Consider the following 14589-nt stretch of genomic DNA (forward strand, 5'->3'; position numbering starts at 1 on the left):
CGTCGCCAGCCAAACCTCAGTGCGGCTGCGCAAAGCACGCGCGCATCCACGCAGGAGTCCCGGCGCCTGGCTGTGACGCAACTTCCGGCGTGAGCGGCGAAAGCCGGGAGGGCAAGCGATAGTGCAAGCAGGCATCCAGCAGCAGGCAGCAGGCGGGCGGGCGGGCAGGCGGCACAGAGGGAGGGAGCGAGCGAGCAAGTGAGCAGTCCGTGAGCCAGCGAAGGCAGCCGCGTCCCGAGAGCCGCCGAAATAACTCCCGTCCCTCTGACCCCCTCCCCGGAGCCCACAGCGCCTCCGGTCTCCAGCGGAGCGAACACGGCCCTGCCCGGCCATGGCCTCGTTGCTGAAGGTGGATCAGGAAGTGAAGCTCAAGGTAGCGACACCGGCCCGGGCTTCCTTACCCCTCGCTTCGATCTCGGAGCAGTCTGACCGGCTCCCTACTCCCCATGGCGTCTTTGTCTCCCTGGGGACACCAGCTCTGAGCTTCCGCTCAGCTCAGCCCAGCCCCCCCTCCTCCCGGAGACCGCATCCGGGGAGAGGATCATATAGGATGGCTTTCTGCCCCTTGTCTGGTGATGGAGAGCCCCGCGGACACGTGGTGGACTCCGTGCTTGAGGCTAGTGACAGCTGGAAGTTCCCCAGCCCCGCCTCCGGACGCTGCCGCTGTCCTTGGAGTCAGGCCTGCCTCGCATCTTAGGTCAGGTCTGGAAGGGAGTCGGCGGGCACGTTTGTGAGCTCACACCTCCCCCATCTACCGGCCTTTCGTCTGCTCACACACTCAGACCGCCTCACCCACAGGGAGGGAGAGAGGGAAGACAGGTGGGGGCTGCCCTCCAGCCCCGCTTCCCTCTCCTGAGATGGAGAAATGGGTCCTCAAAAAAATAAAGTACTTGCAGTCCGGGGGCCTCTCCGCTTCTCACTACCATTACAAGGTGAGGGAGAGGACAGCTGGATTTGGGTTTCCCTGCCCTGCCCTTAACCTCTGTTGCCAGGTACTGACTTGCTCTTACTGAATTGCTCTTTGTTAATTTTAGGTTGATTCTTTCAGGGAGCGGATCACAAGTGAGGTGAGTGAAATAAATAGCAAAACGAGTGTTGGTTAATAATCGGGAGTTTCCCAAAGGGGAGATAACTGCTGAGAGAGACCGTCCCACAATTTTAATGCATTTCTTCTCATCTTTAGGCAGAAGACTTGGTGGCAAATTTTTTCCCAAAGAAGTTGTTAGAACTTGATAGTTTTTTGAAGGTGAGAGACCCTTTCCCTCATCTTTCCCAATTTTTTTTTTGGGGGGGGGGGGAGCCTGATCTTTCTGTCAAATGGGACAAATCATGTGTTGGTTCCATTTTGTTTGGTACTGTAAAGCACTCATATCTTGCCCTTCAGATGAAATATTTACTTGTTCATCTTGAAAAGACTAATGTTTGGGGGGGTGGGCGTCTCTTTTTCAGGAACCAATCCTAAACATTCATGACCTAACTCAGATCCACTCAGACATGAATCTCCCTGTCCCTGACCCCATTCTTCTCACCAATAGCCACGATGGACTGGATGGTGTAAGTGTCCTATATTTATCTTTGTCTCCTGTAGCAATAGGTTCTCTGTCCTCTCTTCCCTGGTCAGTTTGAATATGTACAAAGGAGACAGTAGGATTTGGATCTGGGAATGAGGATTCTTACAGACATGATGACTCCAGTACACCCCCCCCCCTTTAGATCCTGATTTTCATTTATAGCATGAGGTGAATTTGCCAATGCTACTCTGTGTGAGAGTGAGTTTTAATAGCCACCGGCTCCCTTAGGTTATCTTGGTCTGTTTCCATGGCTCTCAGCAAGACTTTCTTATCTGTTCCATGTTTCAATGTCTTGAGTCTTGTTATTGAATGAGTAGTTCTTCTTGATATGTAAGTGCAGCCCCTGTATTTGCTGTACATCTTCATTACCTAGTCCTTATCAATTAATGTTCACATTCTGAAGCACTGATGACGCTGCATTGTTCTTTGTCTACATTATTGTCTCCTTGTTAGAACTTGTTGGTTCTGGAAAGCAGAAACTGTCTTAATCATCTTTGTATTCCCAGCACCTAGCATTGTTTCTGGTACGTAACAGGTGCTAAATATGTGTTTGTTGATTGAATATTGTGTTTCTTTGTGGAACCAGCAGATTTATGTATATTCCCTTAGTTACCCTATATTGAAAGGTTCTTTTTTCCTATTGTTTATAGCAGCCAGTTTCAACTGATGTACTGTAAGAATTTTTGAAACATGCAATTCCTGACTATTTAGTCAGGGGCACTGGCCTCTTTCCCCTGAGATTGTCAAATAAAAAAAATGACACAGCCAATACAACAATGGCATCCAGTGTGAATGAATCAAAATTATGCCTTGTTTTGGCCAGATAGGCAAAAGATATATTTTTGGTGTGCCACAGAATTTTAGTAGTTTTTGTGTGCCATGAGATGGAAAGGATTGAGAATCTCTGGCTATCCCTCTCTAGTTGCTTAATGTGTTGTATTTCTTGAAAGGTTGGTCTTACAACTAGAATGTAACTTGCTTTCTAGCAAGAACCTTTTCTTAAAGCCTTGTATGTACTTAGTAACTTGCACAAAATAATAAAACTAGAGGCCTGGTGCGCCCTCTCGCAGTCCGGGAGCCCTCTGGGGATGTCCTTGCAGGGAGCGGGCCTAAGCCGTCAGTCGGGCATCCTTAGTGCTGCGCTCACCAGCCTTGAGCCCAGCTTTTGGCTGAGCGGCACTCCCCTTGTGGGAGCACACTGACCACCAGGGGGCAGCTCCTGCGTTGAACGCTTTCCCCCTGGTGGTCAGTGCACGTCATAGTGACCGGTTTTTCTGCAGTTTGGTCGATTTGCATATTAGCCTTTTATTATATAGGATAACCTATGGTGTCAAAGAAGGGATTAAACTTGTTTAAAGTATAACTTGTGATAGGGATGGGAATGTTGAGAGCAGGCTAATTTCTGTCTGTTTCCTTAGCCCACTTACAAAAAGCGAAGGTTGGATGAGTGTGAAGAGGCCTTTCAAGGTAAGAGCCACCCCACCCCATCTACCCTCTGGCTTACAGCCTTGAGAAGCAGATGGATCTAGTGTTCTGGCCTGGAAGCAGGATCTGATTTTATTTCCCAGAGTTAGCATTCTCAAATCTTCCAAATGTGGTCATTCTTTAGCACCCTGAACCTAACTTTCCAGTAAGAAGGGAGGTTTAACTTAATGTAAACTGGCCAAAGGAAAGGACTTGGGGGTCACTGCCTATTGCAGATTTTTCACAGAAGTCCCAGTTCCATGTTATTTTTTCCTCTTTAATAATAGTTGGTACATTCAGGCTTTAGAGCATATTTTAATTTCCTTATTCTTTAGACCTTGGGCATATTTTAGACACTCATTTGTTAATCCATATATTCTCTTCGGTTCTGTTGGTGGAGTCAGTGTTTGTTGTGACAGATGAAAGGCAGAGGTCAAGCATCTCATGAATCTGGGGAAGAAGAGGGAAGGGCGGAGGGTGCTCTGTCCTGCCCCCCCCCCCCCCAATCATTTGGCCTTCTTCATGTCCTTGCCAGGAACCAAGGTGTTTGTGATGCCCAATGGGATGCTAAAAAGCAACCAGCAGCTGGTGGACATTATTGAGAAAGTGAAACCTGAGATCCGGCTGCTGATTGAGAAATGCAACACGGTGAGGCAGGGGCTAGTGACCTATGGGCTGACTTCAAACAGCCCAGCTTGAACTATGAAAAATCATGGATGGTGGGGCTGGAGGCATGGAGGTGATGTGGGTGTTGGCAGACTAAGTATCTTGGCTCCTGTGCTCCTGGCATCTGGCCCCAGCAGCATGAATTTATACTTCATGGCATCAATAGAAAAAGCCGTGTTCCTCAAGCCTTGGTCCTCACATGTATTTTGGTCTTTTTACCCTGCAGGTCAAAATGTGGGTACAGCTCCTGATTCCTAGGATAGAAGATGGGAACAACTTTGGGGTGTCTATTCAGGTAATTACATCCTGGAAGGGAAGGTTTGGGAGATACTCTTATCTCCCCTGCTTTGTTAGCTTTTCCTTTATCTTTGGTCAGCTGTGGAAGTGATTTTGACTCACCGTGTTTTTTGTTTGTTTGTTTGTTTTTCAGGAGGAGACAGTTGCAGAACTAAGGACTGTTGAGAGTGAAGCTGCATCTTATCTGGACCAGATTTCTAGGTAGGGCTGCTTGGGCTTGGCCCAGGAATTGGGGGCTGGTGAGGTGGTAAGCACTGTCCAGGGTCTCCTGCAGCTTCCTCTTCTTTTTTCTCCTTTCAGATATTATATTACGAGAGCCAAATTGGTTTCTAAAATAGCTAAATATCCCCATGTGGTAAGTAAGGGTTTGGTGGCCTGAGGGTGGAAGTAGTAGGGTAGGGAGGAGTGACTGTTGCTGGGGAAGAGCTGACTGTGGATAGTTGGGCCTTGGGAACAAGCTTTTCCTCTGCCCCTTCTTTCAGGAGGATTATCGCCGAACCGTGACAGAGATTGATGAGAAAGAATATATCAGCCTCCGTCTCATCATATCAGAACTAAGGAATCAATATGTAAGTAACCTCAATCCCTGCCAACAGTTGCCCTGGCTCTTCTTAGTTCTGGTGATAAATTTCTTGCCACTCTCTGTGAGTCGAGATCGGGGACGGAGGTAAAGTTAATAAAACAAGTTCTGCTTATCAACCAAGTGTTGAGAACTATGGAGTTGAGCATATATAGCTGGGCATCTTCCTTCTTTCCACCTGGATGAGAGGGAGTGCAATATAGTAGGGAGGTGAAGATGAAGTTGTTAGAGTCAGGCAGACTTAGGTTTGGAATCAACTCTACTGGTAATGTGTGGCCTTGGGCGAGTTGTTTAACCTCAGACTTCAAGGTTTCTTCATCTCTAAAATGAAACTTATATTAGAGTATCTACTGCACAAAGATGGTTTTAAAAAATTAGTGAGATAATACATTAAAGGACCCAGTGCACTTCTTAAGTGTTCAACAAATGTTAATTATTATTAGACACTCGGGAACTTGGAAATACCCAGTATACCTAGTTTGGGGGCATAAGAGAGGGAGAGCAACCACCTTGATTTCAGGATCAAATGAGTGAGAATGGGATTATGTAAATGATTACTTGGGTAATTGGTTGGGAGGGATCTTTTCTTTTTGAGGTAGGGGTTGAACAGATGTGTGATTCTCTGATCTCTCTTCTCCCAGGTCACCCTACATGACATGATCCTGAAAAATATTGAGAAGATTAAACGGCCCCGGAGCAGCAATGCAGAGACACTGTACTGAGGCCAGGGCCAGGGCCAGGGGACTCTGTGAGTCTGGCTCAAGACCGACATTGCCTTGGTTTGTTACATGACTATCGTGATGGGGAAACTGGCTGGAAATAGTAATCACACCTCTCTCTGTTTTTAGTTAGAGTCTAATGAAACTCTCATGTAGTTCTGTGACGTGTTTACCTCTTTTTTCAGGCCTCAGGAACTCTTCTATTTCCTTCCCTAATACCCCACACCTGAGCTGTTCTAATTTCTGGAGAACTCCAGGTTTGTGTGCACAAGATATTGGCACCAGAATACTTGTGTTTTCTTTCCCCACCCCCTTCTTTGTCTTGGGCTTTGTGTTGTTTTTTTCCTTTTGATGATTAGTTCGTTAGGAGCTGAGGGAACTAAAAGGAAAGTGCTAGGTTTTTGTTTTTTCCTAAGATCTGGGGTCAGGGAGACTAGCTCCTCTCTTCTGATATAAGGGTAGTGTCTCTTGCCAATGTGGGATATTGGATCCTCCCTGTCCCAGTTGTCCTGGTGATGACTTCAGGTTTTCCATATACATACATGGCAAGAAACACCACAGACTTTGGCTAAGTCCCTAAGTTCTTCAGATGTTTTTATAAGTAGAATTTTCACATACACTTATGTGCATGATAGACACACACATGCAGACATGCACACATCTGCCTTCCTACTCTGTTACCTGACACTCCCCCCCAAAAAACCCTGTTACACACACACACACACACACACACACACACATACACACACAGTCAGGAGGTGATAGTTGTCTCAGTCATCATCCACTGGGGCCCGTCGTCTCCTGATATTGTAGCCTCTTGGTACCCAGAGGCTACTGAGTTGGAGGAGAACCAAGGGGCGAGAAGCAGAGGGATTGTGGAAGGCTCCTTTCTCTGTGACTCAGGTCCTTTGGGGCATTATTGCAAAGGCCAGTCCTCTGACTCCTGACTGCCTCTTTCCAGACCAGTTGTCATTTGGGGTGGGGGTGTCTTCAGCTGTGAGGACCAGCTGCTGCTGCTCCTCCTGGGCTTTTCCTTTGGGAGAAATATTTCTCTTATTTATAGTATTGTGCTTCCAGGGAAAGCAGTCACTTATGTGTCTACGTGTGTGCATGCAAACACAGGTGTGTACACATGTGTATGTGGAAATCTGCTGGGCAAGTCAAAACCATAGAAGAGTTGCCCCCTATCTCAAATCTTCCAGAGATATCCCCCACTTTTTTATTCTATCACTATTGGAGAGTCAGTATTTGCAGTCAGCCAGCCAGTGACTCTCTCAGTGTCTATTTCTGACTTATTCTTCCCCTGTCTGTCTTCCAACCCCTAATCATATTTCCACCTGGATGCATCATTTTTACTCCCAATATGCTGTATAGAGAAGGAGTCAGGATGCTGTCTTCCCATGAATAGTACTCAGTAACAAACCAATTGCATTTTAGTTGGGCAATGCCCCTACCCACCCTTCAAATCCCTTCCACCATGCATTTCTGTGTCCCTTTTTGTTTGTTGGATTGTTCTGCTGCCCCTTCTCCTCACCCCACCACCCTTGGATCGTAATGTAAAATTCTTTTACCATGTCAAGAAATTATTAAAAATACAGGTACTTTGACCTCTTTCTAAAGCCGCAGACCTTGGTGAGATGCTCTGGTGGCTAGGGTCGTACCCATACTCATATGCGTGCGCATCAGGATACCCACCCCCACATATACCACCAACCATCCTATTGGGTGTTTTTATACCAATTATGCTTCCTCTTTTTTTTCTGGAATAATGGAAAGATTGAGGTTTCTGCCTACAAGAGGCAAAGGTGGGTCCTTCATTTGTATTAAGCCTGAATTATGTGAAAGAGAGCTCTTCCCAAATCTCAGCTGCCTTCTGTCCCAGCCCTCAACAAGATCCCAGATCCTTCCTTCCCCAGTGATACCCATGAACTGCCAGTAGAGGCTGCTCTAGTTCCACGTGGGAATCACCTGGTTCAAGGCGCACCCTACCGTGTCATTCTCGTTACCTTATACTAATTCTCCCCTCAGAATAATGTCTTAAATTTCTTAAGGAGATGCCAGGGGCTCTTGGTTTTGGTTTTCAAATGACTTGGAGGGCTGTCTAGGACTCTACCTCCCTCTGAAATAAAGTTTCCTCAACTTCCACCTTGTAAAGTAGCCTTCTGGTATCCAGTGATTCTCTCATTGTCTCTGCAAAAAGAGATTTAAGGTCTTAAAAACTGGAGGAACATCTGCTCTCTTCTGTTTCAGAAATAATAAGTAGGTAACAGTTTTTGAATGCCTATCCTGTGTTGAGCTCTGCTAAGCACTTTATATGCATGATCACATTTAATCTTCATGAATCTATAAGGTAGTTTTATCCATTTATAAGTGAGGACATAGACTCATGATATGTACCTCCCCTGAGGTCACAGCTTAGGGACCTGGGAATCTGACTGCTAAGCTCAGGCCTTCACTCTTCCTTTCTCACTAACTAGGTCGAAGAGGCCTGAGACTACAGATCAGGGGCTTGACCTTAGGCAGCTGGCTGAGCACAGTGCTTACTGCTGAACTAGGTAGTGGATCCTGGAAATATTGGGGGATACTGCCTGCCCGGAGGGTGGAAACGGACAGTGTTGGTGCCTGCGTTCAGCACACAGGGCTTGATTGGGCATCCGGGATTTGCATTCTTCCTCAGACCCGTTTTGAGTGGAAGGTGCAGTTCAGCGGTACTTCAAATGCCCTCTAATCTGGTCTAAATGATGGAAATCATGCTGCCAGTAGTTCAGGGGCAGGGGAGATGCCATGCACATGGAAGTAGTGCTTTGGGCCAAACCACAGAACAGAAAATTGGAACAGAATTATATAAATCAAGGTCAGAAATTTCCTGTTCAACCCACAGGGTGGAGTTTTCTCCATTCCTATCCATCCTACTGAATATAAACCCTGATTTGATGTCAGTAACTGGAAGAAGCAGCTGGTAGGACTCTCATTTCAACTCGCAGCATTCACCATGAATGTCAAGGTAGTCCTCGTGTTCCTGGCACTGTCCCTTATTACCATCTTTGCTCTGGCCTATGTCTTGCTGTCCAGCCAGGGGGGTTCTAGCCAGCCTTTCCGCTGCCCCTCTGTACCCCACAGTGCCCAGCACTGGACACAGCCTGGCCAGAGCCAGCTGTTTGCAGACCTGAGCCCAGAAGAGCTGACAGCTGTGATGAACTTTCTGACCCAGCAGCTGGGACCAGGCCTGGTGGATGCAGCCCAGGCCCTCCCATCAGACAACTGCATCTTCTCGGTGGAGCTGCAGCTGCCCCCCAAGGCTGCAGCCCTGGCACACCTGGACAGGGGGAGCCCCCCACCTGCCCGGGAGGCATTGGCCATCGTCTTCTTTGGCGGACAACCCCAGCCCAACGTGAGTGAGCTGGTGGTGGGACCACTGCCACACCCCTCCTACATGCGGGATGTGACTGTGGAGCGTCATGGGGGCCCTCTGCCCTATCACCGACGTCCCATGCTGGGAACTGAGTTTGCCCAGATATGGAAGCATTTGAAAGAGGTGGAGCTACCCAAGGCACCAGTCTTCCTTGCTTCGGTCTTCAACTACAATGGCTCCACCTTGGCACCTCTGCAGGCCACTCCTAATAGCTTGCGCTCAGGAGACCGTACTACCTGGATAGCCCTCCACCATAACATCTCAGGTGTTGGGTTTTTCCTACATCCAGTGGGGCTGGAGCTACTGCTGGACCACAGGGCCTTGGACCCTACCCGCTGGGCTGTCCAGAAGGTCTTCTACCTTGGGCGCTACTATGCAGACCTGAGCCAGTTGGAATGGGAGTTTAAGGCTGGCCGGCTGGAAGTGGTTAGAGTTCCTCTGCCCCTGCCAAATGGGGCTTCATCCCTGAGGCCTCGGGTCCCCCCAGGTCCTCTTCCACCTCTTCAGTTCTCACCCCAGGGCTCCCAATTCAGTGTACAAGGGAGGCTGGTGATGTCCTCCCTCTGGACATTTGCTTTTGGTCATGGGGTGTTCAGTGGCATGAGGATTTTCGACGTTCGGTTCCAGGGTGAGCGAGTGGCCTATGAAGTCAGTGTCCAGGAGTGTGTGTCTATCTATGGTGCTGATTCGCCCAAGACAATGATGACCCGATACTTGGATAGCAGCTATGGACTTGGCCGAAACAGCCGGGGCTTGGTGCGGGGTGTGGACTGCCCCTATCAATCTACAATGGTGGACATCCATGTATTAGTAAACAAAGGGACCGTCCAGCTGCTCCCAGGGGCTGTGTGTATATTTGAGGAGGCCCAAGGACTACCCCTTCGAAGGCACTATAATCACCTTCAGAGTCATTTCTACGGTGGTTTGGCCAGCTCAGCTCTTGTAGTCAGGTCTGTGTCAACTGTAGGCAACTATGACTACATTTGGGACTTTGTATTTTACCCAAATGGGGCGCTTGAAGGGCGGGTCCACGCCACAGGCTTTGTCAACACAGCTTTCCTGAGTGGGGGAGAGGAGAGCCTCCTCTTTGGGAACCGTGTGGGGGAACGAGTGCTGGGGACGGTGCACACGCATGCCTTCCACTTCAAGCTGGACCTGGATGTAGCAGGTGAGTGCTCAGGGAATTAAAATTGAGAGTTGGGGTGGGGCAGAGGGAACAGACTCCCCACTCCCAGATCAAGCCTGAGGAGTAGAGTAGCATTCCAGCTCCACATTCATTGTGGCAACAGAGCACAGACTGATTTAAGGGTTTTCAGCTGTAGTCAGTCTGAAATACTGGGCTTACCGAGTGTGGCAGAAGGGAGAGAGGGTTCCTTCGCCAAGCTCCGATCACTCAGCCCCTCTGACTTGCTGCCATTGTGAAATGAGTTTAATGTAAAGGCTGTGCCTGTCTACCTTAACCTTGAGTGACAGTGTGCGTGGTGAATTGCCCTAAGGCTGAATGGGACCAGAGTTGGGGCTCTCTGCGTTCTTCCTCATTCTGAGTCCGTGGAGGAGGGGAAAGCAGGGACCTGAGCAGAGGCAGGAAGCAGCCCATCTCAAGAGGTCTTCAGAGCAGAGGTGGTCCAAGGGGCACGAGAAGGCGGGTACTAGCTGGGAGTTGCTCCACAGGATTTCAGACAACTGGGGATACAGGATAGTGACCCCATCCTGGGGGTGGGGGCATCCCATTCCTGTCAGCACATGTCATCACAATGGGCTCTCCGGTGTCATGGCAAGCACATAGTAGGCTTGCTGCAAGGGAGTTCTCAAGTAGGGCTCAGAGCACAAAGAGGACTTGGTGCTCCTGACACGTTTTGTTGGGGACAGACAATAACCAACTTATCAAATCAGACAATTAGACCCAGAAGATTAGAAATCCACCAGACCCTCTCTATTTTACAGTTAGGGAAGTTGAGGGTGGGTGGAGATGAGACAAAATGATTATCCAAGTATAATGTGCTATAACTAAGGATATTTCTTGTGAAACATTTTCTTATTCTCCTGGGTATAAAGACTGTGTGTGGCGGGGGTGGAGGAGGGGGGCTGTGGGGGTGATGTGGAGGCAGAGGGGAGGAAGAATTAAGAAAATAGCATGGTTGAAATGGCATATTAACAATCCTTTTACATATTTAGAATATGACTTTTCTGATTTGAAGTTTTGCCAGCATTTTTGGTATCAAAGAGTCTTGTCAGGAAGTAAAATCAAGTAACATTTATTGGGTCTCTAGTGGGTACAGCCAGGTTGGTGCTGTGGGCTGTGTCAGGCCCCCTGTGTACAAGACGATCAGCAGAGGCACCGGCTTTAGTAGAGTGCCCCCCTGAGCCAGCTGTCTTCATATAGGTCCTGTTTAAAGTAACTGAGTCCAAGTATGTGATCAGGTGCCGAGTGTGTGCAGTGATGAGTTCAGGTGATCAATGCAATAGAGTTCCAAGGAGTTCTCAGACAATTTAAGGACATAAATCTGTTCACTTCTGAAAAACACTGAAAGTGGTCCCCATCTTGTCGAGAGAAAGAAAGCAAATTCTGAGAGCTGAGAGGGGTGTGCAGAGCACCATGGAAGGGGATTGGGTTTTTCCAGGCAGCTTCTCCAAGACAAATGTCCCTTTCATAGTTACTAGCCACCTGCGTGTGTTTTTCCATTTACAGAGCTCAACCATAGAACAGCTTTAATTATGTCCAGTGTAGAGATTCGGAAAATGAGAATCAAAGCAGCAAATAATTTGTCCAAGGGTAGACCAGTGCTACTAGAACTTTCCTCAGTAATGGAAATGTTCTATCTCTGCATTGTCCAATACATTAGCCACTAGCCACAGGTGGCTTTTGAGCACTTAAAATGTGGCTAGTGTGACTGAGGAACTGAATTTTTAATTTAAATGCAAATAGCCATTGTGACTGGCAGTGACTGTGCTGGACAGGGCAGGGTTGAAGAAGATGGGCTAGCCCCCCAGTCTAGAGCTGCTGGCTCTCAGATGAGTTCCTCTGCCCTTTGTCAGGCCGGTGCAGTGTTCATGGCGGGGGTGATGAGGAGCCTGTCTTACCTGGTATGGAACTCCTCTCCCTCCCCTCACCCTGGCAGGGCTGAAAAACTGGGTGGTAGCTGAAGACGTGGTGTTTAAACCTGTGGCAGCCCCTTGGAGTCCAGAGCACCAACTTCAGCGTCCACAGCTGACTCGACAGGTCCTGGGAAGGGAGGACCTGACAGCCTTTTCCTTGGGAAATCCCCTTCCTCGCTATATTTACCTGGCTGGCAACCAGACTAATACCTGGGGTCACCAGCGTGGGTACCGAATCCAGATCCACAGCCCCCTCGGCATACACATGCCCCTGGAGAGTGACATGGAGAAGGCCCTCAGCTGGGGGAGGTGAGGAGGGCCCTGGGCACTGGGTGGTAGGGAAGGACTGGTCCCCTTCCCCATCCCAGCTCTTGGAGACCCCAACTCACTGTTCTTGGCTTACTATCCACCCCTGTACCCCCTCTCAGATCCAAATAGATATGGGATGGGAGAGGGTCTCAGACTGAATCTGATCCAAAAGATTTCTGGGACAGGAAAGGTCTTTGACATTGTCTGACTCCACCTTCTTATGACATTCCTGGTCAGATACCAGCTCGCGGTGACCCGGAGGAAAGAGGAGGAGTCACAGAGCAGCAGCATCTATTACCAGAATGACATCTGGACACCCACTATTGCCTTTGCTGATTTCATCAACAATGAGACTCTCTTAGGAGAGGTTGGTAGATCTAGAGACAGAGGAGAGGGGCTCTTCTATGTCTGGTGTCTTGGCTGCCCAACACCTGGCCCTAGATTGGAGGGATGGTGTGTTTCCAGGGCTCAGATTCAGGAGTCAAGGAGTTCTCTGATGACCAACATGGGTCATCCCTCCTGGGGTGAGATTAGCTCTGGGATATTGACCACCCTACATAGATCACCACGTTTTGTGGACCTGGGGCTGGGAGGAGGTGGAAGCAGGGCTAAGGCTGGAGGGCGGGGATTGTGGCTAAGGGGTGGTTCTCTGGGTCTTACCTCCAAAGTCCTCCAGCTCCTCCCTCTTCCTGCAGGACCTGGTGGCCTGGGTTACAGCCAGCTTCCTGCACATCCCCCATGCTGAGGATGTCCCCAACACAGTTACTGTGGGGAACAGAGTTGGCTTCTTGCTTCGACCCTATAACTTCTTTGATGAGGACCCCTCCATCTTCTCCCCTGGCAGTGTCTACTTTGAGAAGAGCCAGGATGCTGGGCTCTGCCAAGTGAATCCTGTAGCCTGCATCCCCCACCTGGCAGCCTGTGTTCCAGACTTGCCCCCTTTCTCTTATCAAGACTTTTAACCCCAAGGGTGTGGTGGGACACAGAGGTAGGGTGGGTGGGTTCTAAGACATATGTACCTTACTCTCTATTCCCAATTCCTGCTCCCCTGACTTCTACCATCTTAATGTTTCAGAGGAAACAGCCCCTTCCCACACTAAACCTTCATGTATCCTTTTAGTTAATTCATATTTCCAGTGTCTTTTTTTTTAAATGATGAATTTATATAAATGATATTATTATTAAAATATTCAAGCAAGCCGGGCCAACGTGGCTCAGTGATTGAGTGTCGAACTATGAACCAGGAGGTCAGGGTTAGATTCTAGTCAGGACACCTGCCTGGGTTGCCGGCTTGATCTCCAGTGGGGCGTGCAGGAGGAGACTGATCAATGATTCTTCCTCATCATTGATGTTTCTGTGAGCAGCAGTGGTGGAGGAGACCATTAGCCTGGGGCAGACTCTCCAGCTGAGCCAGACTCTTAGAGTAGCGGCCTTGAAAGAACACCTTCTGGATGGTCCAGTGGACAGGGTCCAGAGCCTTGTGGTCTACCAGCAGCTCCAATAAATAAAAATATTTTTAAAAAAAATAATCAGGCAAAAACACCACAAATCCTACCACTCCGAAATAGCTAGTGTTCACATTTAGTGACCATTATACCAGATGTTTTTTCATCAGGTGCATTGATATGGAAGAATAGATTGAAGTTTGTAAAAATAGATGGTATGGCCCAGCCGGCATGGCTCAGTGGTTGAATGTCGACCTATGAACCAGGAGGTCATGGTTCATTTGTGGGTTAGGGCACATGCTTGGGTTGTAGGCTCAATCCCCAGCGTGGGGCATGCAGGAGGCAGCCAATCAATGATTCACTCTCATCTTTGATGTTTCTATTTCTCTCTCCCTCTCTCTTCCTCTCTGAAATCAATAAAAATATATTTTAAAAAATAGATGTTATGTGCAATTTATAAAAAATATTACAAGATTTATATTTGAATTTCTTCTATGTGACTTTTGAAGTAACTCGAATTCCCCAGAGAATATTAAGAATTCTGTCCAAGGAAATTAGCAATGAAGGAGAGAGGAAAAGGAGGACAGTGCTGGCCAAGGAATGCTGCTTGGGAAGCTGAAGGGCTGGGGGTGGGGATTTCCTTGGGAGGAGGATAATAGTTCCAAGTTACAGGAAAGGGAACATCTGGCCCTCAAAGGTGGGGGTGGATGGGGGGAAGAAGCGGGGCTGAGGAGGGTGTGGGGTTGCAAACCCCCACTCCTTAATGGTGGTACATTATTGTGCTCAGGCTGGTCAGTTACATTATTTTGAAATCCCTCCCCCTTCCCCTACCCCAGCTCTCCCCAGTTCTAACCCTGACCCAGAGTCCGATTTGGAGCCTGGAAGACAAAGCCATGTAAGGTCTGTGGAAATCACTGCTGTCTGCATCAGGCCCGCCCCAAGCCCTGGCATGCCCCGCCCCAATCCCCAGCCTTCCCAGTCCTTCCCACCCTCAGTTTCCTGTGCCTCTGGATACTGGGAACATAAACCA

At 48.6% G+C, this 14589-nt stretch overlaps 2 protein-coding genes across 8 annotated transcripts; both read left to right on the forward strand.

Annotated features, from left to right (window-relative positions):
• Window positions 1–109: 109 nt before the first annotated feature.
• PSME3 (proteasome activator subunit 3) lies at window positions 110–6916 on the forward strand. 6 transcript variants are annotated; one of them, XM_059670258.1, is made up of 12 exons: window positions 110–373; window positions 1035–1067; window positions 1184–1246; window positions 1450–1554; window positions 2078–2095; window positions 2990–3038; window positions 3571–3683; window positions 3928–3996; window positions 4132–4199; window positions 4299–4353; window positions 4481–4567; window positions 5220–6916. In XM_059670258.1, exons 1-12 carry the CDS (start codon window positions 332–334, stop codon window positions 5298–5300), a joined length of 783 nt encoding a protein of 260 aa, XP_059526241.1. In that variant the 5' UTR covers window positions 110–331; the 3' UTR covers window positions 5301–6916. The 6 variants fall into 6 exon arrangements, with proteins under 6 accessions (XP_059526241.1, XP_059526244.1, XP_059526242.1 ...); XM_059670255.1 differs by lacking the exon at window positions 110–373 and adding an exon at window positions 830–932; XM_059670259.1 differs by lacking the exon at window positions 2078–2095 and having other exon boundaries at window positions 114–373.
• A 672-nt stretch (window positions 6917–7588) lies between these two features.
• Window positions 7589–14527, forward strand: AOC2 (amine oxidase copper containing 2). 2 transcript variants are annotated; one of them, XM_059670247.1, is made up of 4 exons: window positions 7589–9877; window positions 11829–12114; window positions 12352–12481; window positions 14396–14527. In XM_059670247.1, exons 1-4 carry the CDS (start codon window positions 8290–8292, stop codon window positions 14456–14458), a joined length of 2067 nt encoding a protein of 688 aa, XP_059526230.1. In that variant the 5' UTR covers window positions 7589–8289; the 3' UTR covers window positions 14459–14527. The 2 variants fall into 2 exon arrangements, with proteins under 2 accessions (XP_059526230.1, XP_059526229.1); XM_059670246.1 differs by lacking the exon at window positions 14396–14527 and adding an exon at window positions 12810–13770.
• The last annotated feature ends 62 nt before the right edge of the window (window positions 14528–14589 follow it).

The sequence above is a fragment of the Myotis daubentonii genome, chromosome 16, assembly GCF_963259705.1.
Source record: "Myotis daubentonii chromosome 16, mMyoDau2.1, whole genome shotgun sequence".
Taxonomy (NCBI): Eukaryota; Metazoa; Chordata; class Mammalia; order Chiroptera; family Vespertilionidae; genus Myotis; species Myotis daubentonii.

Excerpts from the sequence above, each read along its gene's own strand:
- PSME3 (XM_059670255.1), top strand. The coding sequence starts at position 858 with ATGGAGAAATGGGTCCTCAAAAAAATAAAGTACTTGCAGTCCGGGGGC. Across the intron at positions 3,684-3,927 it reads TGATTGAGAAATGCAACACG|GTCAAAATGTGGGTACAGCT; the intron begins GTGAGGCAGGGG and ends TTTACCCTGCAG. Across the intron at positions 4,200-4,298 it reads TATCTGGACCAGATTTCTAG|ATATTATATTACGAGAGCCA; the intron begins GTAGGGCTGCTT and ends TTCTCCTTTCAG.
- AOC2 (XM_059670246.1), top strand. The coding sequence starts at position 8,290 with ATGAATGTCAAGGTAGTCCTCGTGTTCCTGGCACTGTCCCTTATTACC. Across the intron at positions 9,878-11,828 it reads GCTGGACCTGGATGTAGCAG|GGCTGAAAAACTGGGTGGTA; the intron begins GTGAGTGCTCAG and ends TCACCCTGGCAG. Across the intron at positions 12,115-12,351 it reads AAGGCCCTCAGCTGGGGGAG|ATACCAGCTCGCGGTGACCC; the intron begins GTGAGGAGGGCC and ends ATTCCTGGTCAG.